This window comes from Trachurus trachurus (genome assembly GCF_905171665.1).
Source record: "Trachurus trachurus genome assembly, chromosome: 1".
Taxonomy (NCBI): domain Eukaryota; kingdom Metazoa; phylum Chordata; class Actinopteri; order Carangiformes; family Carangidae; genus Trachurus; species Trachurus trachurus.
The window spans coordinates 6,428,655-6,451,494 of record NC_139891.1 but is presented as its reverse complement, the minus strand read 5'-3'; the positions used below and the strand labels follow the sequence as shown (position 1 = coordinate 6,451,494).

Genomic DNA, 22,840 nt, shown 5'->3' with positions numbered 1-22,840 from the left:
GAATTAGCTCTGCATTGAACAAATTAAATTAAATTTAATGTGTGTTATTCTCCACCACTGTTGTCTATTGAAGAGTGTATGTTTCTAATGGCCAAATATATAATAAATGATGCTCTTGGGTGTAATTGATCATATAAAAAAAACTGGAGTTCTTCAGTCTCACTCATTTGAAACCCACAAGTCTTTACAAACACATCCAACACATTCCATTGAAGAAGCGGCAGGACAAATGATTTTGTCCCGCTAACGCGCCCTCTGGTTGGCTGCGTCAGCTGTCAGTCAGCAGCCCTCTGCCCTCTGATTGGCTGTCCCTCTCTGTCAGCCTGGAATGCGCCGTGCTTCAGTTTGGGTTGGGATGGTCTCTCACTGCCTCCCTCTCTCTCTCAATATCTACAGCAGTGGGCCACTGTTATTGACGTTTTTTGCCTCGACATTTCCATGGTAACTGTCCAGTCTAAGGTCTGATCAGCAGCGAGCAGTCAAACGGAGAGTGAGAATGGAGCCGGAGGAAAAGAACCCGGACCCTAAATACGGTAAGAGGAGCCGCTCGGTACCGATTTGTCCTCGATCTTTTGATTTTTCTCTAAACGGGCGAAGAAATGGAAACAATGAGTGTAATGGATGGATGGGTGTGGACCTCATGGGTCGTATATGCAGATCTGCAGGCATCCTCATCCTCCACAGCCAGTTCCTCAGGAGGCAACAGCTTCATTATAGGACACTGTGCGTTAGATTAGTCTTTAATTAGACACCTACAATAAATGAAAGCAGCGTGTTGTTCGCGGGTTGGTGTAGCCTATATGACTGGTTTGATCGCTTTAAATGGCCTATTACAAACTAAAATAGCCTACAGCTCCTACAGCTCTAAATGAAAAGCACCCGGGTGTTTAGTGTAGATAAATGCCATAATATGACTGATCATCTCATTTGTGTTATTCTGAAAAACATGTGATTAAGGAAACACATGCATGGATAGAATATAGTATTTGATTTATTGTGTTTTCCCCTGGGCCTAAAACCATTTGGATTGACAAATGTTTTTTTCACAGATACACACACACTCACTCACAGACACTTGCACAAACCTGCAAACACATGTTTACACTGATCTTTTGCATGCATGTAGGCTACTATGGAAAATTCTTCTTCTATATAAGACAAACACATGACTCATTGCCGGCTATTTTGTGTGTCACACATGCATTTTCTCCTCCAGCACTAACAGGCCAGCCTGCAGCAGTCTGCTGTGTTCCTCGTGTGTCTGGGATGGGCTGTGGTTCATATGGACTGCTTAGTCATGAAGTCTTCATAACCCGTGTTGTTCTTGCTTTAATACCCCCATGTCAGTGTTGTTACATGAGAGCAAGGCCTCTGACAGCAGAGCTGCAAACCCCAGTCATCACACTGGTATTTCACTAATACTGTCTGACTCTTGACTTATTACATCTTTCACAATATAAGATGCTTCCAACAGCCCACACCCACAATAATCCCACCCAGTCCATCCATGGAGCTCCCACTGTGGAGCATTTCCTTGTTGCTTTCCTGTTACCACGTAAACAGCTCTTTTCCCTCCCCTCCCCCACGAAGGCTAAAGGTCGAAAACCACAGTCCTTTTAAAACCACTGAAGGTTTATAGGATGCAAAAACAATAAAACAATATAAATTCAAGCACATTTTAAACAGTGGTTTGCTCAGTCAGCTGTCCCTCTAGTTTCCTCCTACTGTTACTACTACACTTCCCCTCTGTCTGGACCTGTGTGCTTCCAGGCAGCAGGCAGGCTGCAGCCTGCTCTGGGATCAGCCTCGCCCGCTCTACCCACTCAGCAGACAGTGTCAAGAGGCTTCCAGTCAATACCAAGCTGGCACACGCTCAGATGCATTGCCACACACACACAGATACACTGCTGGTAAATGTTAAACAATGGTCTCTTATCGTTCTGAATGCTGCCTGTTGCTGTTTGATCCGAGCAGTCACTGTGAGGAGTCGAGGGAAACGCTGATCTGAGCCCGTGGTTGTCAGTTTTTATGTATCTAACAGTTCAGAGAGACTGAGATGTGTTTCTTCTTTTCCCTCTAAGAGTATGTACTGTAGGCCACTGACCTCGTAAGTGGCTGCATGGAGGAGTTTTTGATGTAGATGCAGCTGCCTGATACTGTTGCTTCTGAAATTCTATGAATGCAATATCAATCATCCTCATCTATATGTCCTAAATAGAAAGGTAATGTCAGGAAGAAGAGCACAGGAGACAAAATGTACTCAATTTGCACTCACATACTCACACACTCACACACACACACACACACACACACACACACACACACACACACACACACACACACACACACACACACAGGCACAGACGACCGCATTGGCCACTAACCCATTAAGGTAGCCAGGGAAGAGCTCATCTGATAACCCCTCTGGGCCCATTAGTGATTCACATCAGTCATGACATCATCACTTCCTTTAACGCACACACTCATACACACTGACAGAACTACAAAAACACATCTTATTGTCAGTAGAGGCAGAGTCGCATTTATTCTAGTTTTGGATTTTATACCTTGGTCATTTATAGAGAATAGAGATTTTTAATAAATGCTCATCAGGTTTCAGTAACATTTGGCAGACAGACATGAATGCAGACTGAGACTACCTATAGTTCCCTTGTGTTTTCATGATCAGTGTCCCTGGTGTGTGTGTAATGAACTTCCAAAGGAACCCAGATTATCCAAATGTTGGGAGTGGGACATGTACTGCAGCAAATTGACATTAGTAAACCACTGTCCCAATTACAAACACAAACAAGACCATTAACAAGACATTTGGCAGCCTGTACGCAACAACAACAAATGCTTTTCTGCACAATCAGAGATTGTTTGGAGGGACAGAACAGGCATAGAGTCGCCTGTTGCTGCAGCACTAATGGAGCTGTGTCTCTCACATTCACAGATGGTCCTACAAATGAAAGGCTGATGGAAAAATCACTCCCAGTGTTTGTCCTCTTCAGTATAAAGAAAGAGAAAATGTGTACACATACTGTAGGCAGGGTGGAGGAGTCAGACAGACAGCAAGCTCTTTGGTTAACAAAGATATCTCAGTACTGACATTGGAATATAGGTAACACTTTACTTGAATAGGTATTCATAAGATTGACATAAAAATGACATAACAGCTGTCATAAACATCAATGAATACTTATGACAGCTGTCGTTAAGTGTCACCCGGTAAGTTATGTCACTTTTGATGCAAAGTTTGGCAATTAGGTCTGCTATGACAGTTTAAATTGTCTTTATGTCAAGTTGTCATAACAAGGACATCTCAAACAATGTCAACTTTGCATTAAAAGTGACATAACTTACCGAATGACACTTAACGACAGCTGTCATAAGTATTCATTGATGTTTATGACAGCTGTTATGTCATGGTTATGACAGTGTTATGTCAATCTTATGAATACCTATTCAAGTAAAGTGTTACCGGAATATATTTTATAATTAACTGTACAGGTGACATTTTTAAAAACAATAATTTCTAATTGTAAATTACATATATTATACATAAATACTGTCTCAGTTTGTGGCATCAGCATGAACAATAGTAGAAAGATTTGTAGCACAGAAACACAAAGACTCATTTTGAGCAACTGAGACCAAATTAATTTTTATAGCTGTAACCAGGCCAGCTGACAGTCTTGGCTGGGCCCGGGACAAGATAATGTTAGATGGGCCCCCCCCTCTCCATCTCGCCTCCTTTCCTCTGGCTCCTTTCCTTCCTCTCCTCCTGCTCTGTCTTCCTCTCCTCTGTTTCCCTCTCCTGTCTTCCTCTGATTTCTCCCTCCCCTCTTCCTCTCCTCTGTCTTCATCTCCTGTCTTCTTCTCCTCTCCTCCCAGCCAAGACTGTCAGCTGGCCCCTATCATTTTTTTCCCGTCCATTGTGGGATGTGGAATATGTCAAATATTTTGGAAATTCCCTGCCCTCTGCATCTGCCGGCAATTCCTTTGCCCTCTCTGAAAAAGGTGTTCGTTTTGCCATCACACGTACGACGTTTACTCTATCAGAGTCGGTCATTGTAGTTGGCCATAATGCAGGATCGCTGAAATTATGTGACTGACGATCAGTCTTTGATCCCTGCTCAGCGGGCCCCTCCCGCTCTCTCTCTTCTCTGTCACCTGTAGCCTCACTCCGCCGCTCCGCTTCACCACCGTGACACACCCCCTCTCTCTCTTCTCTGTCACCTGTAGCCTCACTCCGCCGCTCCGCTTCACCACCGTGACACACCCCCTCTCTCTCTTCTCTGTCACCTGTAGCCTCACTCCGCCGCTCCGCTTCACCACCGTGACACACCCCCTCTCTCTCTTCTCTGTCACCTGTAGCCTCACTCTGCCGCTCCGCTTCACCGTGACACACCCTCTCTCTCTCTCCTCATCCGTAGCCTGACTCCTGACACCTGACTGCTGCTTGACCTCCCTCCTCTCTGTTTCTGTCAAAGATAACATGTTTTGTCAGGCTTTTGCACAAGCTAGGCTAATTAACGTTCGTCAGTTAGGTTACGTTACCAGGTTGGCCGCACTACTTACCTTGCTCTATTTTACTTGTCCCAGCTTCACCGTCACTACATTTTTTTAAATATTTGTTTAGAGCATTTCTCAACCCTTTGTTTTCCTCTTCTCTTTTTCTCTTTTCTTTTCTTTTCTGGGCACCGGACTTGTGCTGACCAGACATTTTGAGTGTAGGCCTTCTGAACTAATAATAACGTCAATAACAAATTCGATCACGGGCCAAACCATTTTTGTGTTTGGGGTGGGGGGTGGGGGTTCTTGACCACCACTATTTTAAAGGAAAATTAGGAAGAAAACAAATAAGAAAGACTTAAATGTATTAAACATATCATTTTCCACATAGGACTAATTTGACAATAATAATAAAAAAAAGTCCACAATTTAATGAGGGCCCAGTTGTGGGCCCCCCCTCTTTCCTGGGCCCGGGACAGCAGACCTGTTTGTCCCCCCCTATCGGCGGGCCTGGCTGTAACATCCTGCTCTGGATTGGTCACCTTTTTTTTTTTTATATAAAATAAAATTATAATTTATGGTATGTTTGCATGATAAAACCTGGAGAAATTCAATACAGGCTCTAATGCAAGTGAAATAAACTGGGTTTGCAAGTGAGATGAAACTGTAACATGCTGGTGCATGAGTTCAGTAGATGGTATTTGGTGCAGGCTGTGGGTACATCACATGGCAGTGGAGGTGGGCAGAGCGGACCACAGTCACATGCCACCAGAGAACATGTAGGACTGTCTCATATCTGATACATCTCATCGCAGGCTCATGTGTGACAATCAGCCCGATGTATCATAATCAAATTATTGTCTGGATGCACAAAACTATTCCAAGAAATCTCTACGCACTGTTTGGAAAGTTTAAAAACACTTACACAGGGTCTGTAGTCAAAACAGTGGTTACAGTCCAGTAACTACATCTGCAAACAGAAACAGGAAGCTGAGAAAATATCGAGAGGACCATTAATCTTTATACGTAGAAGACGTCAGACTACAGTGAAGGGAGGGTACAGCTGTTGCTCTGTGTCCTAATAGACATTTTAAAATAGCTGAATTAAGGAAACACTTAAACCATCCATTTAATGGATTGAGTAAGAGCCTAACCTCTTGTGTTCAGGTCACCAGTGACCCGTTTCCAGGTTTTAAATGCATAAAAGTACCACATAAATTTGTTTACAGCATCAAGGCTTTTTGGCTTTGTCAGGAACCTCTATTTAAACAAAATAAAACAAAAACAAAAATTTCCACAAAATTCTAAAATGCTCTGGTTAAAATGATGACATTTGTGGTGTTAGGGTCAAAACTAATATTATTTAGGCCCCTGGGAGTTAAAACTGAAATCATAAGTGCAAAACCAACCTTTTCATGGATAAGGAAGTCAACACACAATGTAACCAAGAGGCGAGAAACAAATGGGATGATAAATAATAGTTTCTAGTGTGTTTTACAGCTGATTTAAGACTTGGGTCAGAACTGACCCGAACACCATGGATGGTAGCAGAAAGCTGTCAAGAGGGAGGTTCCATTGAAGCCAAGGGTCATACTGACAAAAAAAAGGCCCAGGGGCCCACACCAAAAAATATTAAAACTAATGTTTTCATGGATAAGGAAGCCTAACAATGTAACCAAGAGAAGAAAAACAAATTGGATGAAAGAAAATGTTTTTAGTGTGTTTTACAGCTGATTTAAAACATGGGTCAAAACTGACCTGAACATGGCAGTAGAAAGCAGTAGAAAGCTAACACAAGACGAAGGCTAAAATAACTGTTATGATGACTTTGATTCAAAGCCATCGTCACCTACTGCTGCAGCTAACACGCCCCCCTAGTGTTGGCTAGTGTGTGTGCGCGTGCACGGGCGCCTGTGTGTGTATGTGTGTGTGTAAACAGCCAGTTTTGGCAGCAGCAGATTCTCAGGCGCCATACGTCTTTGTTTGAGCTCCTCTCTCAATTCTCCCATCAGTGCTTTTTTTTCTGCTGCAATTCCCCCGACGAGCCCTGAACCCTGAGCCAAGAGCAGAGGCACCAGAGGCAGGGAGTAGCTGCTACGCTGACAGAGCTCTGACTGAGCGCTCTGAAAGGAGGAAGTGAGGAGTTAGAGGTCTGAGAACTCAGACCTCCTACAGGAAGGAAACTTATAGACACAAAGAAACTGTCATACAGTGTAGACGGAGAGGAGTCTATACACACGTACATGACAGAAACTCTGAGAGCAGTGAGGACAGAATGACAAAATACGAAAGAGCAGGTACAGTACTGTAACAGTCAGTCCAGCTGGATTCATTTGGTTTGTTGTTGTTGTTGTTGTTGAATGTCTTCTTGATGTGACTACAGTCTGTCAGATAGAGATGACTGAAGGCTCCTTTCCAAATTGTGAAAGCTAATGGAGACACAAAGTGTACTTTAAAATACAAAGTCGCATCTTTCAGTTGTGTCTGCAGTGTGTGTGGGTAGAGGATGTGTGATGTGTGTATCCTGTGTACATGTTTGACGCAGCAAGCGTAGCTGAGTTCCACTCTGAGTCCATAGCAGATCATGTACAGAAAAAAGATGATCTGAAATGTTGCAAAGGTTGCGTGCCACACAGCACTGTGGCAGGATGTGTAGACGGGTTATCTCATGAAGAGATGTGTGTGTGGAGGATGTTGTGTTTACATGTGGTGGAGGCAGCAGAAGTCTGAACAGCACAGATGAAGAAATCCACGTTCTTGTTCCTCTTCTTATTCCTGCTCATGTTGACTCACGGTGTTGACTCATGATGATCTCACCACAGACATATTGGGCTGGGTTGATGCTTCTTCTCTGCCGCGCCGGAGGTGTTACCATGGCTGCTGGCTGCTGGCTGCTGGCGATGCCCACCGGGAGCTCACTGTCACTAGGGAGCCATTTTGTAGGTTTCCTGGGCATAACAGTCAGGCAGAAGAATCCCTTTGTCCTGTCTCTGTCAGTACATGGGCTTAAAGTATACAAACACTTTGACAGTGCAGTTAATCACAATAGTGTCCATGACACACTGTGGATTAAACGCAGCTGATACTGAAACTAATCCTCCTACATGAAGGTAATGTCTGTTGTTGTAGTCGGGCCTAATTTGTTTTTTTATAGTTGTACAGCTGCAGTTACTGTTTGACAGTGATGATGTATCTGAATCTAATGGGGAATGCATCAAATCACAAGATTTTCAGTTTTCAGTTTGGCAAAACCCTAACAACTGAGCAGCTTGTCAGACAAATGTCTGCTTGAATCAATCAATTCGTTGACCAATTCTTTAAATCATATACATTCACACTTATTGTTGCAGTGTCTTCTCCATTGTGGCATATTTCTATTTTTCATGTGATGACTGATTGCCTCAGTACTCTGGCCATCAGGGACAAACTGTGCTAGAAAACAGAAAAGATCCAACACTGCTGATCAATAAATCACTATCTATTAACTGAGAAAAGATCCAACTTTGCCACACATCCAGCTACTAAATAGTGAGGGGGATTATATCACAGTGACTAGAGACTGAGAAAGGGTATTATAATATATTATATATATTATAAACAAGTGTGAAGAGTTTAGCGCCTTGAATGGCAGCTTCCGCCATCAGTGTGTGAATGTGTGTATGAATGGGTGAATGCGATGTATGATGTAAAAGCGCTTTGGGTATCGCTGCAGGTATAGTAAAGCGCTATATAAATACCATTTACCATTCCCTATCACTTCTAAAGTATTTTTTGGGTGATTTATAGACAGTATTAATGGAAAGTGACAGGAAATTGAAGGAGAGAATGGAGAAATGACATGCAGTAATTTATCAGACACGGTGGCGCCAGTGAACTGCTGTCATCTCATATATAAAAAAAACTTGACAGCTGAAAACTGTATGTTGGGTTTCAGTTCATTTCAAACCAGACCACATTAGTCACAATTCAACAAGACCGTTACAGTAACACAACAAGAACAAACAAACAAAACAAACAATAAACACTAACATATCAATACAGTACATGTATTCTGGTTTGAAATAAACTGAAACTGAAAACTGTATGTTGTTGCACTGGACACAGTTTGATGTTTTACATTTACATTGACACTTCAATATTAGAGAACACTCCTCATTATAACACACAGTTAAATGTTGTTTCTCAAAACATGGCAGAGTGATGGGTCATTTTCATACGTGTAAATTACCCATGACTTGCTACATCTTAACTTTAGCTGTGGGGAATTGTTTCTCTTTAAGGTGGTCATTGAAATGAAGCCAAAGTCAAAGTGAGATTGAGGTTTAAAAAAAGTCTGTTTATGAACCTGTGGTCTCTCTTTATCACCAGGGGAGTCCAGAAAGTTTGATCCAAACTTCAAAGGGCCGATCCACAACAGGTGAGACATCTGTTCTGACCACTCACCATCACTCCTTTTCCTTCTGTAGTGCCAGACGACAGTAACAGTTTGTCTCTTATCGTCTGTTCAGGGGCTGCACAGACGTCTTCTGCTGTATTCTCTTCATCTTGGGATTGCTGGGCTACTTCGCTGTGGGTATCCTCGGTAAGCCAGACCCTTCATCCCCACAACACTACAAGTACTCTTTCATAGACACTTCAGTGCTTATACACACGGGGTTAGAGGATAACCTGCTTTTGAACACCTGTACATCATATATTTTAAAACCAATCACCAAAATAGGTCACTCACTGGCAAAACAGCAGCGTTTATTAATTTAATTATGTCATGTCTTTGTCAGGGTGCTGTATTGGGTCTTTTACACTTTGTATAGATACATGATTTCCTAGAGAAATATAAACCACCATCAGCACTAACTACATAAAATGACAAGCGGTGAAGTGTTGTATTTCAAAAGCACTGATCATCACCCCAAAGATTTGAGTGACAGTCCTTGATCATGGCAACAGAGAGAAGATCTGTGCTACATATTTTTAGTTAGGCTGGCATCGAAGGTCACAGTGGTCTGCAGTATGTTGTGTAAGTGTGTGTGTGTGTTTCTCTGTGTTGTTAAATTTCAAGACATTATGCTTTGTCTATCTGCTTTCTGAGAATGCAACATGAATGTCTGTCCATGTCCTTGTTATTTATTGTTTCATTGATGTTTTATGTATATGCTGTTGTTTTATCTAGTTTTTGTCTTGTGTTGGTTCATATTTTAATCTAGTGTTTTGCTGCTTTGATGAGAGTAAGGCAGGGCAATTTTATTTGTATAGCCCGTTTTTTCAAACAGTTTGTCTCAAAGGGCTTTACATGGCATCACAACAACATCCTCTGCCCTTAGACCCTCACATCCACTGAGGAAAAACTCCATGGAAAACCCTTTTAACAGGGAAAAATCAGAGAAACCTCAGGGTGAGCAACAGAGGAGGGATCCCTCACCCAGGACGGACAGATGATGTTGTTACAGACAAGAAAACAGTTTACAACAGAATGTTGGAAACATGGTAATGTTAACAACAGCTGATGGAGGCAGCTTCTGGTGGGAGGAAAGGCAGGGAGAGCTGGCCAGCTTAATGGGAGGACAGACTGGTTCATGGGAAGGGAGGGCAGGCGGCAGTTGGTGCAGAGAGATGGAGCTCCGGTGGATCTGTGGAAACACAGAGAGAGTGCGAGACACCAAGGCCAAACTACGAGGTGCAACAGATAATGATAATGACAGTTCAAAATGTGCGCAGAGGAGAGGAGAGCTACCTGAACCAGCCCGGAAGGTCTTAAGCCTAGACTTAAATGTAGTTAGAGTGTCTGCCTCTCTGACCCATGGAGAGAGCTGGATCCACAGTAAAGGAGCCCGGTAACTGAAGGCTCTACCTTCCAGTCTGTCAAGCTGAAATTGTGTCACTGGAAACTGCAAAGACAATAAAACATTTTGTCTAACGCGTATGGTCACAGAACACATTCAGTGTAATGTTACTGGAGGCCCTGCAGTAAGCATTTGTCAGTTGATTTCATGTGCATGTCTCTCCTTGCAGCCTGGTCTCAGGGTGACCCCAGGAAAGTGATCTATCCCACCGACAGCAGAGGAGAGTTCTGTGGACAAGCTGGAACACATCTGGAGTGAGTGTCATGGCAACGTGATTACTGTGGTGATCACTGTAAATACACCAGTTTAGCTGCAGTTTATCACATGTTCCCTGCAGACAACAAGTACTACTGTAATGTGATGATGTCCTTCATTTGGGTCTTGGAGACATCTATGTGTTATCTTGGCCTAATTATAGCTTTGTTTCACTGTTGTTCCTGTTCAAACAGGAAGAAGCCTCTTCTGTTCTACTTCAACATCCTGAAATGTGCCAGTCCTCTGGTTCTGCTGGAGTTCCAGTGTCCCACCACCCAGGTCAGACACACAATCTGCCCATCTCTAAGATTATATATTATGTATGTATATGTCTCGCATTAAAGCTTGTCATGATTGTTTGCTGTGTCCAGTTATGCGTGGAAAAATGTCCTGACCGGCATCTTACCTTGGTGAAAGCCAAGGTAGGCAACAAAGAAGACCGGGAGTACTACAGACAATTCTGCAAGGAGGGTGTGAACTTTGCCACAATGGTAAATAATTAGACAATTCACTTTATTCATATCCTATACATGTTTAAATGATAAATAAGTTTTAAATAGATACATACACCAATAACTACTTTCTTGCTTTAATCAGAGTCCTCCTGAGATCCTGAGGGATGGCTTGTGCCCTGCCATGTTGATGCCCAGTAAAGCCTGTAAGTGTTGAAGATTTCCACCCACACAACAAGCTGCTTTGTCTTATAAACAAGTAGAGCCATATAAACACTGATCATCTCCCCCCTCCCCTTCACAGTCACACGTCGCTGCCTCCCTGCCTTGGGAACATTGAAAGGTGGGGTGGTGGTGGTGGGCAACGAAACCAGTTTTGATTCCGGGCAGGGCGCCAGTATCAACGCCACTCAGGTGCTGGAGGCATCAAAGTGAGTCATTTTCACTGTATGAAAACATGTACAAATACTGTATACATACAGTATGCAATAGGGATGTCACGATTACGTGTTTTCACTTTTAATTGAACCCTAACCCTAACCCTCATTTGTAAGAAAAAAAAAAGATAAAAAAACTTCAAACATTTACTCTGAAGGATTAATAATTGGTCCTATATTAATAGATACTTTAAATAATTTGTTTATATAATTGGTAATGCAATTATATTTTGACTATATTTGATTTTATGCATTCATATTGTTGTAAAATTATTGAATATAATAATCGTAATAATGGTGATAATTTCTCTGACAATAATCGTACCAAGAAAATCTATAATCGTGACATCCCTAATATGCAATGATGATGATTTTAGTCTTTAGTCTTCTTTAGTGTGTGAGGTTGTGGTCCATGTGGCAAGGCTCCTCCACACGCTGCCGAGTGATCAGGCCTCAAATGGGTCTTGAATGTACTGTATGTTGGAAAGCGTTCACACCTGAACTTTTTTTTTTTCTTTAATTTTATGAGTTTTTTTTTTTCTTTTTTAACAAACAGACAAATCTACGACGGAGTATTAGGGCCACATTGAGGAAAAATAATAAAACAGTAATTTACAAGAATAAAGTCGTAATTTACGAGAATAAAGTCATAATATTACGAGAATAAAGTCGTAATTTATGAGAATAAAGTCATCATTTTATGAGAAAAAAGGGGAGGGGAGGGGAGGGGAGGGGAGGAGAGGAGAGGAGAGGATGAACTAGAGAATATAACATCAGAATGTAAAGTTCCAAAGACCTTACAGAAAAAAGAGAACAATTGAAGGTATCTTTACCTGCTAAGATAGTTACAAAATAAAACAGAACAAAATAAAACAGAAAAAAAAAAAAATTATAGGGGGGCAGTCCATCAACAACAACAACATACTGTAGTTAACACCAGAACTTTTAGCTGCACATTGGTGATCAGATCACCAGAGATGGATGTTGTGGATGTTGATACCTGAGGCTTTAAACTCCATTCAGACCTATTGATGGATAAACTAGCTATCCCAGTGCAAGTTGGCACACTGAGACATATTGATTAAAGGTTAGTATTTCAGTCTAAAAACTTGTACAAAAAACAAAAAACATATGACTTTAACCTTTTTTTTCTTCTTTCCTGGCCACCATTCAGTGTTGAATTGTCTACAGTTAAATTGAAATCTCTTTGGTCTTAGACTATTGAAACATAGAGGTGGACATCAGTCATAACTATTTTTTAGTTCTAGAGAAAATGATGTGTACTTGCTGCAGCCTATACGCCGTGGTTCTGCTCTCATGCCCACGGGTGAATGCCCCGTCAGGCAACTTTGTCAGTTTCCTGACTGACGCTTTGTTAAACTAACACACACTTTGTTAGTTGCTGTTACCTACATGTCGGAGCTGATTTTATTTCCATTTCCTTTTATCGCAGGAAATCAAATGTTGTTGTTGAAGCTCGCCAGGTGGCCATGAGAATCTTTGAGGACTACACTCAGTCTTGGCATTGGATATTGCTGTAAGTCTGAGCACTCTGCACTGGTACAGTAACAGAATGTGTTTGTAGATTATTTTTAAAATAAAAAAGACTTTTAGAAAAATATATACATAATATACACATCTATCAGTTTGTTGTCTCTAGACCTCTGCTGTTGTTTACACTTACACTTATTATCATGGGTGAAATGTTGAAGAATGACCATCACTTGGAAACCTGAAAATATGCACGAACACAACTGAAAGATCACAGACTGAAATGTAATAAGACTGTTGTTCATCCGTTACTGTGTTAAACTGTCCTCCGTCTCTAGTGGTCTGGTGATAGCCATGGTCGTCAGCTTGATTTTCATCGTCCTGCTGAGGTTCCTGGCTGGTGTCATGGTCTGGGTCATGATTGTTTTGGTTATTCTAGTCATTGGATATGGTGAGTCTTCATCCTTTGAAAATGACACGGTTGCATGTATTGAAATGAAACTGAAAACATTCTAAATATTCAACAAATATTTGTAGGCATTTTTCACTGCTACATGGAGTATGCCAGTCTCCAAGGAGAGCCTGGCGCTGACGTCACCATCCGTGACCTGGGCATCCAGACGGACTTCTCTGTCTACCTGCAGATCAGACAGACTTGGCTGGCCTTTAGTAAGCACAGACAGACATGCTTTTATGGAATTATGCAACTATTTATAGATTATTTATAAATCCTGTTAATCTGTTTCATTCATTATTTTACAGTGATCATCCTGGCCATTGTGGAATTCATCATCATCCTGCTACTCATCTTCCTCAGGAAGAGAATCCTGATCGCCATCGCTCTTATCAAAGAGGCCAGCAGGTTAGACTCAACTGGAAATGTATCTGTCTTGTATTTCTCTCCTGGGTTTTCTGAAGTAGAACAGTACTTGGACCAGCTCACTTACTGTATTTTAAAGCCGTACCAATAAAGGAGGAAATGAATGCTAGTTAGCATTAGCTTTTAGTAAAAGAAAGAAAGGAAGAAAAAAGGCATCAAAATTACATACCATTACAATAAAATATACAATACTAAGTTATGACCAATTTAAAAATGCATACCGCTCTGATTTTGTTTCAGCCAGACTTTAACATTTTTATTAAAAATCCTAATGTCTCGGGTTAGTTTTATTTTGGTTGGTAGTGAGTTCCACAGCTGGGAGCCCGTCATAGAGAAGGCTGATTGCCCAAAGGAGGTCTAGATTTTACAGTTACCACTTGTTGTTCCCTTGGTGATCCTATCACTATTTTGTCTGCTAAAAAGACTGCACAGAACATCTAGTGCCAAATTCTGCAAACAATTTAGCAGCTGAAGAACCAGATGTATGTATATGCAGGCTTCTTTAAAGGGATAGTTCACCCAAAATTGAAATTTCACTCATTATCTACTCACCCTCATGTCGACTAAGGGCTGGGAGAAGTTTCAGAGTCCTCCGTGGCTTCTCTGAGTTACAGGGGGTCTCGGCATAGCAGTGCATGTCCATATAACAGTTGCAAATGGATACCAACTGTCTTCGTAACAAAAAGACACACCAAAAAACATCCAAATACCTCCATGCTGCTCGTATGTAATGTCCGTCTTGTATTGAAGCCCCGAAATGCGAAATTGTCCCGAAAATAATTAAATAAGTCTATATTTCAAGCTTGTTTTGTAGCGTAAACTCCGGAAGAGAACGGAACCAGGAATTTTGGGTGAACTATCCCTTTAATACAACACTTAAACCATTGTTTTCTTTTTTCAGAGCCGTGGGGCATGTGATGTCATCTCTCTTCTACCCACTGCTGACCTTTGCCCTGCTGGCCGTGGTGATTGCCTACTGGGCCATCACCGCTGTGTATCCTTTCACTTTCCAGATGTTTATCAAGGACAGTCGGAAAATACATCTTTTAATTGTTTACAATTGTTCCCTCCTTTTACCAAAGTAGCAGCTGTAGCTTGGATAGATCCTCACCTCGTTGTTTCCTTGACAGCTCTGACCAGTTTCTTGTCCACCTCTAATGAGCAGGTGTACAAAGTCTTCAACAACTCTGAGTGTGAGTACTCACGAGATACCTGCGACCCCAAGGTATGTCTCTTACTGTAACACCTTAGACTCACATTACATTTAATATTAGAAGATTTCAGAAATACTAAAGGCCAAAGAGCCAACACAGTCTGACCCATTACACTTTTAATTCATCCTGCTATACAAGGATAACATTACAGTTTGCTGTATGAAGAAATCTGTATAGATAATCCTACCTAACCTTCCTATTCTCTCTTTCCTCAGACATTCAACATCTCCAACGCCTCAGCTCAGTGTCCAGATGCAGAGTGCCTGTTTGCCTTCTACGGTGGTGAGACCCTCTACCACAAGTACCTCATCCTTTTCCAGTTTTACAACGTCTTCCTGTTCTTCTGGTGCGCCAACTTCGTGACGGCACTGGGCCAGGTCACTCTGTCTGGAGCCTTCGCCTCTTATTACTGGGCCTTCAAGAAGCCTGACGATATTCCCGCCTACCCCATCTTCTCCTCACTGGGACGCGCCCTCAGGTAAAGAGATGCATTTGTGTTTTCTTTGTCTCAGGTTTGTTCACATGCACCTACCGATACAGTATATGTACCGGTAGATGTATATAAATTCATTGCTTTTAAGATAAGATACACTTTACTTATTCCAAGCTGGGAAATTACTGTTTTTCAGTGACAATACGTTTTCATGAACAAATACGGTTAATGTTTAGTGCGAAGTTGTCATACTAATATTTGTCTTATTTCTAGTTAAAATTTAATTTCTAGTCAAAACAAATCTAATTATACTAAAAATAAGACTCATCACATAAAAAGTAGCTTGTTTTTTTGGACACTTTTTATTTCTTTCAGGCATATTTTCACTTGAAATAAGTAGAAAAATCTGATAGTGGAGCAAGCACAAAAAACAGCTTTCACTGGCAGATTTTTCTACTTATTTCAAGTGAAAATTAGTTTGAAATAAATGAAAATTATCTTAAAAACAAGTTAATTTTGAGGTGATGAGTCTTATTTTAAGTGGAAAGAGATTAGTTTTGACTAAAATTGAGGCATTTTGACAAGAAATAAGACAAATATTCTTGGAAAGAGTTTGAGTTATTCTCTCTGTATACGACAGAGGAGAAGGTCAGTGGGTGGCTCAGCCTCCTGTGTGATGGGAGAAGAGGGTTTGATGCTCACAGTTGGCCTCTGTTTCATCCTTTCGTTACAGATACCACACAGGCTCTCTGGCATTTGGCTCTCTGATCCTGTCCGTGGTCCAGGTCATCAGGGTCATTCTGGAGTACCTGGATCATAAATTGAAAGGTCAGATGATTTATCAGAACAAAACTAGTACTAAATACACTTGGGTGTTGAATGACACTGTATCTCTTCATTATTATCCTATATTCATCAGTAACGATGGTTATATGCATTTATAATTATGTTGTTAAACTGAATGTACTGCTGGTGTTGAATGCAAAGCTATAAATCAGAATAATCTGCAGCTTCAGTCACAGCAGACCTGGTTAAAGGGATAGTTCAACATTTTGGCAAATTAATAATCCCTATAGTTTTAGGAGTAGGTTCGTTACCTTTAATTGTCGGTGCAAGCTGTTTTTAGAACTGATATTCAATATGCTACAGTGGCAACTATTGTCCTTCATTACTGTTAACATTTATTTATTTCCCACACCGGCTTTGCCCAGTTTTTACCTTTAATAACCTCCTCATGCTCATATGTCACTTTGTGCTGAAACGTATTTTCTGATGTGATTATCGCAACCAGGATATTATAGTATCAAAGATAGAAGAAGAAGAAGAGAGGCCAGCAGCACTCGTGTCCGTCTTATTGACTTTTTATTGCAAACAGCGCTTACAACACACAGACCGGTTTCCACAACATCTTCCTCAGTGTGTAACCTTAAACAGGAAGTGATGTACTTAAATAGCATACACACAGCATATACGCAGCTGTGGTCAATCACTCAATACCATGAAGCCGTACAAGCAGCAATAATAAAGAATCACAAGTGGGATCACAGATATTTGACAAATATTAGAAAAATTAGAAAGTGTTCAATTACAATATACCCAGGAACCCATAAGTAGACGTCTAAAGTATCACAGGTATATAGAACAATATTGTTCAATTTTTGGCCGTGCACCTCTTAAGTTTTTTCCTTAAGGTTTTTTTGGAGAGTGCGTGTTTTTTCTTTGATTCGTATACTGTAGTATCAAATATACCAATGAGTATAAATATTATACAACCCAAACATAGGTTAATAGGCAGTTGCTTCTTGAATTTGTTGTTGTAAACACATGCTTTCCTCTCATCCTGCAGGTGCTCAGAACAAGTTTGCTAAATTCCTGCTGAGCTGCATGAAGTGCTGCTTCTGGTGCCTGGAGAAATGTATCAAATTCCTTAACAGGAACGCGTACATCATGGTGAGCCCTTGTAACTCAACATAGTTATATGAACAATGTGCTATGTGATGGGATTTTTTTTGATGAAATGAATTAAAAAAATGTCTTTTATCTAGATTGCAATCTATGGAAAAAGTTTCTGTACCTCTGCCAGAGATGCCTTTTTCCTTCTCATGAGGAACATCGTCAGGTTGGGTTTCATTTCATTCATGAAGCTACTGACAGACAGCCTAGTGTGATTCCATGCAGTCTCATATTCTGCCCTGTGCCTGCTTCATCTCAGGGTGGCTGTTCTGGACAAAGTGACTGACTTCCTGCTGTTTCTTGGGAAGCTCCTCATCGTTGGCATTGTTGGTAAGGGAGCTTTTATTTATATTTATGTACACCAGTGGAGAGAGATCTGCCTTTGTTTCTTTTGCTACCCACACATTCTAATTCTGTTTCTCTGCACAGGTATCTTCTCCTTCTTCTTCTTCTCTGGAAGAATCAAAGCAGTTGAAGATGCCGCTCCATCTCTGAACTATTACTGGGTGCCAATATTGGTAAGAATCAGTCATATCTGTGTGATTTTTTATTTTGTTTCTAGTGTTTTATCTATTTCCAATATTTTTATCTTATGCTTGTTCACTGTTTTCTGTATGATGTTTGTGTATGTGTATTTTCCTAACATTTTAGGTCTAAAAGAAGGAATCTGAAGATTTTCAGTTTAATTGCTCCTGTTTTGCGGTAGTTGTGTCTGTCCCCGCATCGCCATGGCAGAAATGAATGGGAGCGGATGCAAGTTCTGCTGTTTAGGCTGTTTACATCCCTCAAAGCCTCAATTTTTTTCCACAGGCAGCATCAGATGGCGACTCAAACATGCACCAAGAAGTTTATCTACTTCAAGCAAGCCGACATGTTTGTAAAATTCAAAGTCTCACAGAGTCTCGTGCGAGACCCAAGTTGATGCTCAGTGTGTTCACGTGCAGTGGGAAAGCTACCGTTTGTGTCATAAACACAGGAATATCAACTCTTGACTTGCTTCAAGTAAAAAAAACTTCTCGGCGCATGTTTGAGTGGCCACCTGATGCTGTCTGTGGAAAAAAATTGCGGCTTTGAGGGATGTAAACAGTCTAAGCAGCGGAACTTGCATCCGCTCCCATTCATTGCTGCCGTGGCGATGCGGGGACAGACACAACTACCGCAAAACAGGAGCAATTAAACTGAAAATCTTCAAATTCCTTCTTTTAGACCTAAAATGTTAGGAAAATACTGTTGAATTTGCCCAGAATTGTCCTTTAATTGCTTCATTATCTCAATGATATTGTATTTTGTATTTTGTGAAGCACCTTGTAACCCTGGTTTTGGAAGGTGATATAGAAATAAAGTGTATTATTATTATTTAATGAGCTCACCTACAGTATGGGCTCTGATGTTGCAGCACAGGTTTTGACATGTGTATTTTTCTTCCCCCAGACCGTGGTAGTGGGATCCTACCTCATCGCCCATGGTTTCTTCAGTGTGTATGCTATGTGTGTGGACACACTGTTCCTCTGCTTCTGTGAGTACCTTCCTTTCATAGCAAGATCTCCTGTGGATTGTTTTTCCTCTTCATGGTTTCAGGCTGAGCTGCTGGTTTCTTCTTCTTCCTGCCACGGTTCTGACTCTTTTTCTTCTCTTTGTCTCGTTTTCTCCCATTAATTTCACTTTACTTTTATTTTCACATATTCCCTTTATTCCATGTTTTCATTTCCCCTCCTAATTTTCCATTAACCCCCAACCAAACACACTACAAATGCATCCCCGCACACTCAAAAAGGTGAGGATTTGGAAAGAAATGACGGCTCCTCTGACAGGCCGTACTTCATGTCCCCCGAGCTGCACGAGATCCTCTCCAAAACGAAACGACCGGAGGAGGAAGATCGTGACGGCGTCGAGCAGGCGGATCCTGTGAAGCAAGTGGACGAGGTGAAGCTGGAGGAGGAAACGCCTCTTCACCAGGAACAAGACGGAGAGATCCAACTGAAACAGCAGACGGTGCTCAAGCAGGACAACGAAGAGGAGCAGCCACTGCAGGCTAAGATAGATGCTGAAGAGCCAAACCAAGAGGGAGGTGTGAAAGTGAGTCAGGGAGAGGAGAAGGATGAAAAGATAGAAGACGTGGAGATGAAAGAAAAAGAAGTGGCAGAGCAGGAGGAGGTAAAACAGGGAGAAGAAAAGGTGGAGGAGGCGTCGCCGCCGCCAGCTGCCGAGGCTCAGGGAGAAGAGAGCGGTGAGAAAGAAGAGAAAACAGAGGAGTCAAAGGAAGAAACCCCTCCCTCCGCACCACAGGAGTAGATGTCATGGCAACATAAAGGTGAGGCTTGGTAAACCTCAGAAAGCAGAAAGAATGAAAGACCTGTCCCTACGACTTTGTGATATGGACCTGATAAATGTAACGGCATACAACAAGCTAAAGTTTCAGACGGCCTTGCTACTGTATGTGAGCGGCAGCGTGACGTCCAGCTGGAGGAGGATGAGGAGGATGAGGAGGATGAAGCAGGTCAAAGCCCAGTGCATCTCTGTAGCTTGAACAAAACGCTCTCTTGTGTTGGTTTTAGAACAGTGTTGGTTTTTATATCGTGAAGATCTGTAGAAGTTTGTGAGTGCTGAACCTGTGCCTGATTACTGTCACTAATATTTGTTGTCTTAATCCTGTTGATGAATGCACTACAGAACCACTCAAGTACTGTACACAGTCGGAACAAACACATCTCAGTCGATGGTGAACCCTCTTTCACTGTTTACAACAAAACCAGCTGACGCCAAAATCTTACAGACATGTTTGATAAACTATATGAATACTGGATTTTTTTTTTTTTTTTTTCCTCTGTGGAACGTGTGTATATACACAGTGGTGTATGTCTATGATGTGGTGTTTGGCTTCAGTCTTGTAGAGATCGTCGCCCAGATGGGATCCCATGTATTTGCCACCTACTTGCCTTGGTATTTCAGACTGAACTGGCGTAAGTGCTGTGACTGCGTCTCTATGACGCAGCCATCGTGACCTCTCAGACTCTGTGGACTCCACCATTGTTTACTGACTTCAACTACCTTGCTCTGTCCCTGTCCTCTTTCTCTCTCTCTCTCTTTCTCTCTCTAAGTGCTGCATGGTGTTGACTTGGCCTTCTGAATGCTCGCAACTAACATCTTAAGTCTCTGGATGCTTTTGTACTCTTTTTCTCGTTTGCCACTTTGTGAATTATGTAAGTTGATTTTCCACTGAAACTAATGATGACATTCCATATTAATGTCTGTAAATCTTGATTAAAGGTGATTGTATTAATCATAGTAGTTCTGTTATGGGTAAATATGTGTGCATCATGCCTATGTTTGGTGTTGGAAAAGCAGGTGAGTTTTGTGTTGTTTACAACAGAATCAGACATAACAGGGCTGATCTTGGATTAAAGGGGCACTCCAACATTTTTTTGTGACATCAGAGGTAAATGGCAGTAGTTGTAGATGTTTTTATGTGGAGCTTTCTGAAGTCCAAAGTGGTTACTTCTAGATGAAACATCTGCTGGAAAGGCTTGGGGTTGATACATTACGAAGAACTAACTTAATTATTAGGATATCTGAGATTTTACAGAAAAATAAGCAATTCTCTGTAACAAAGACCCAGCCCTCTCATGATGTGTCTAAACTCCCAGTACACCACTGATTTAGAGCACTCATACATTATTATCTTCTCATCATGCTGCAGTGATTTATGTACCACACCACCAACATCCCTGCTGGGTGTGGTTACAAGTGTAACAAAACACACACTTCCAACCAACCTACTGCAACAGGCCTCAAATTTTCATCTTTAGGGCAGAAAACCAGTGTCTTACAAATGCAGTAGTTAACCTGCTGGAGTGTCCCTTTCGTACTTACAGTAACATGCTAAAAGACAAAACTGATCACAGACAGCACATAAATGCAAGCATGGTTACACGACAGCGCAGTGTTAGCATGTTTGTCCCTCAACTTCATCTGTCCATGTCACAGTGGAGGACCTAGAGCGTAACGATGGATCAGCAGAGAGGCCGTACTTCATGTCGCAGAGCCTGCTCAGCCTCCTGAAGAAGTCCAATGAAGCAGCCAAATCTGTGGATTAAGTGTGTGTGTGTGTGTGTGTGTGTGTGTGTGTGTGTGTGTGTGTGTGTGTGTGTGTGTGTGTGTGTGTGTGTGTGTGTGTGTGTGTGTGTGTGTGTGTGTGTGTGTGTGTGTGTGTGTGTGTGTAAGTGAATAAAAGGAGGAATGTAGTGCCATTACCTGTACTGCATTATGTAGGTACAGAATAAGTGTACCTTGCCGTCACATGGGATTCATTTATTGTGTCTGTACATTATTGATTCAAATTTCTGATCTCATTCTCTCCCCGTACCCACCCAACAAGTGTGATTTATTTACAGAAGGAATTTAGGAGCATGAGTTTCAGACTATAGTTGATAACTATGTTAATGTAAGCAACGGTTTTCCTTAAAAGGTTGTAATTTAATTTTGTATGATACATTTCGGATTATGTTACCTTTGTTTTTTTGCTATGCATTTTATGTTGAAGCTTTATAGGGTCCAGTATCTTTCAATGAGATCTCCAGTTTTTTGACTGATGTAACCTGATACATAAGTAAAGCTGTGCTTTATCAGTTTACCTAACATGTTGCACTCACCAAAGCAGATTTGCTAACTTGTTGGCAATTAAAGACTTTTCAAGCCTCAAGAGATTATACGACCCAAGTGGTTTAAGTTGAACTTGCAGTTTTTATAGCATGTGTTCTTTTTTTTTTAACATTATCATTACTTGATAGAAAATATAGGCAAGATGAATGTGCAAGTCAGTGTAAAGTTTTATATTGCCTCTCCTTTGTTGTAAACTAATAAAAGTTTCTGTTGCCATACCAGTGTTCAAAGAAAAGAAAATACTGTGGTTTCTTCAATTTATTTGGTTGTTTGCTTTTTTCACTTCTGACCATTTTAGGGGAAATAATGTTTGCTAATCCTGAAAAATCATGTTTTCTTATAATATAATTGTATAATCAGTTTTAGGTATGAAATGTGTAGCCTATAATCATAATAGCCATTGTGTAGTCATATAGCTATATAGGCCTTACATATGAAATATACAGTATAACACCAGGGACTTTTTAAGATGAAATGACACAATCAACCTGTTGACAGGTGAGTAGTGTCTCGTGCTGTCACATAAATAGATGCCCTGGCTTCTGTGTTGCCTTGGTGACCGTAGAGCTGCAGCCTTTTGGCGTTACAAGCTTCCGTGTACAGGTTGCTAGGCAACCCCTGAGCCTGCAGGAGCTCTTCCTCCAGGTCTTAGCTAACGCTCATTGTGGCCACAGTTTCTGTGTCGGGTCTCTATTTTACAACAACATC

At 41.3% G+C, this 22,840-nt stretch overlaps 2 protein-coding genes across 6 annotated transcripts; both read left to right on the top strand.

Moving 5' to 3' along the window:
• The first annotated feature begins 393 nt into the window (after window positions 1-393).
• On the top strand, window positions 394-22,335 carry slc44a2 (solute carrier family 44 member 2 (CTL2 blood group)). Of its 5 annotated transcripts, XM_083980735.1 has the most exons (22): window positions 394-533; window positions 8,887-8,935; window positions 9,027-9,100; window positions 10,528-10,612; window positions 10,808-10,892; window positions 10,985-11,104; window positions 11,211-11,271; window positions 11,370-11,496; window positions 12,956-13,039; window positions 13,332-13,444; window positions 13,531-13,662; window positions 13,756-13,855; window positions 14,775-14,867; window positions 15,014-15,098; window positions 15,303-15,565; window positions 16,254-16,348; window positions 17,367-17,470; window positions 17,566-17,639; window positions 17,733-17,803; window positions 17,903-17,991; window positions 18,905-18,989; window positions 21,458-22,335. In XM_083980735.1, the coding sequence occupies exons 1-22, from the start codon at window positions 497-499 to the stop codon at window positions 21,565-21,567; spliced, it is 2,136 nt and encodes a 711-aa protein (XP_083836861.1). In that variant the 5' UTR covers window positions 394-496; the 3' UTR covers window positions 21,568-22,335. The 5 variants fall into 5 exon arrangements, with proteins under 5 accessions (XP_083836861.1, XP_083836858.1, XP_083836859.1 ...); XM_083980732.1 differs by having other exon boundaries at window positions 17,733-17,991; XM_083980733.1 differs by lacking the exon at window positions 21,458-22,335 and having other exon boundaries at window positions 18,905-19,265.
• LOC310990061 (uncharacterized protein) lies at window positions 19,223-20,820 on the top strand (the record flags this gene model as incomplete). Its single annotated transcript, XM_083977288.1, has 1 exon — window positions 19,223-20,820. A coding segment is annotated over one exon (543 nt), but the record flags the coding sequence as incomplete, so codon positions are not given.
• Window positions 22,336-22,840: the final 505 nt, after the last annotated feature.

Coding starts and splice junctions, on each gene's coding strand:
- slc44a2 (XM_083980731.1), top strand. CDS start 497: ATGGAGCCGGAGGAAAAGAACCCGGACCCTAAATACG. Junction 13,663..13,755: donor ACAGACTTGGCTGGCCTTTA/GTAAGCACAGAC, acceptor ATTATTTTACAG/TGATCATCCTGGCCATTGTG. Junction 17,992..18,904: donor ATTACTGGGTGCCAATATTG/GTAAGAATCAGT, acceptor TTCTTCCCCCAG/ACCGTGGTAGTGGGATCCTA.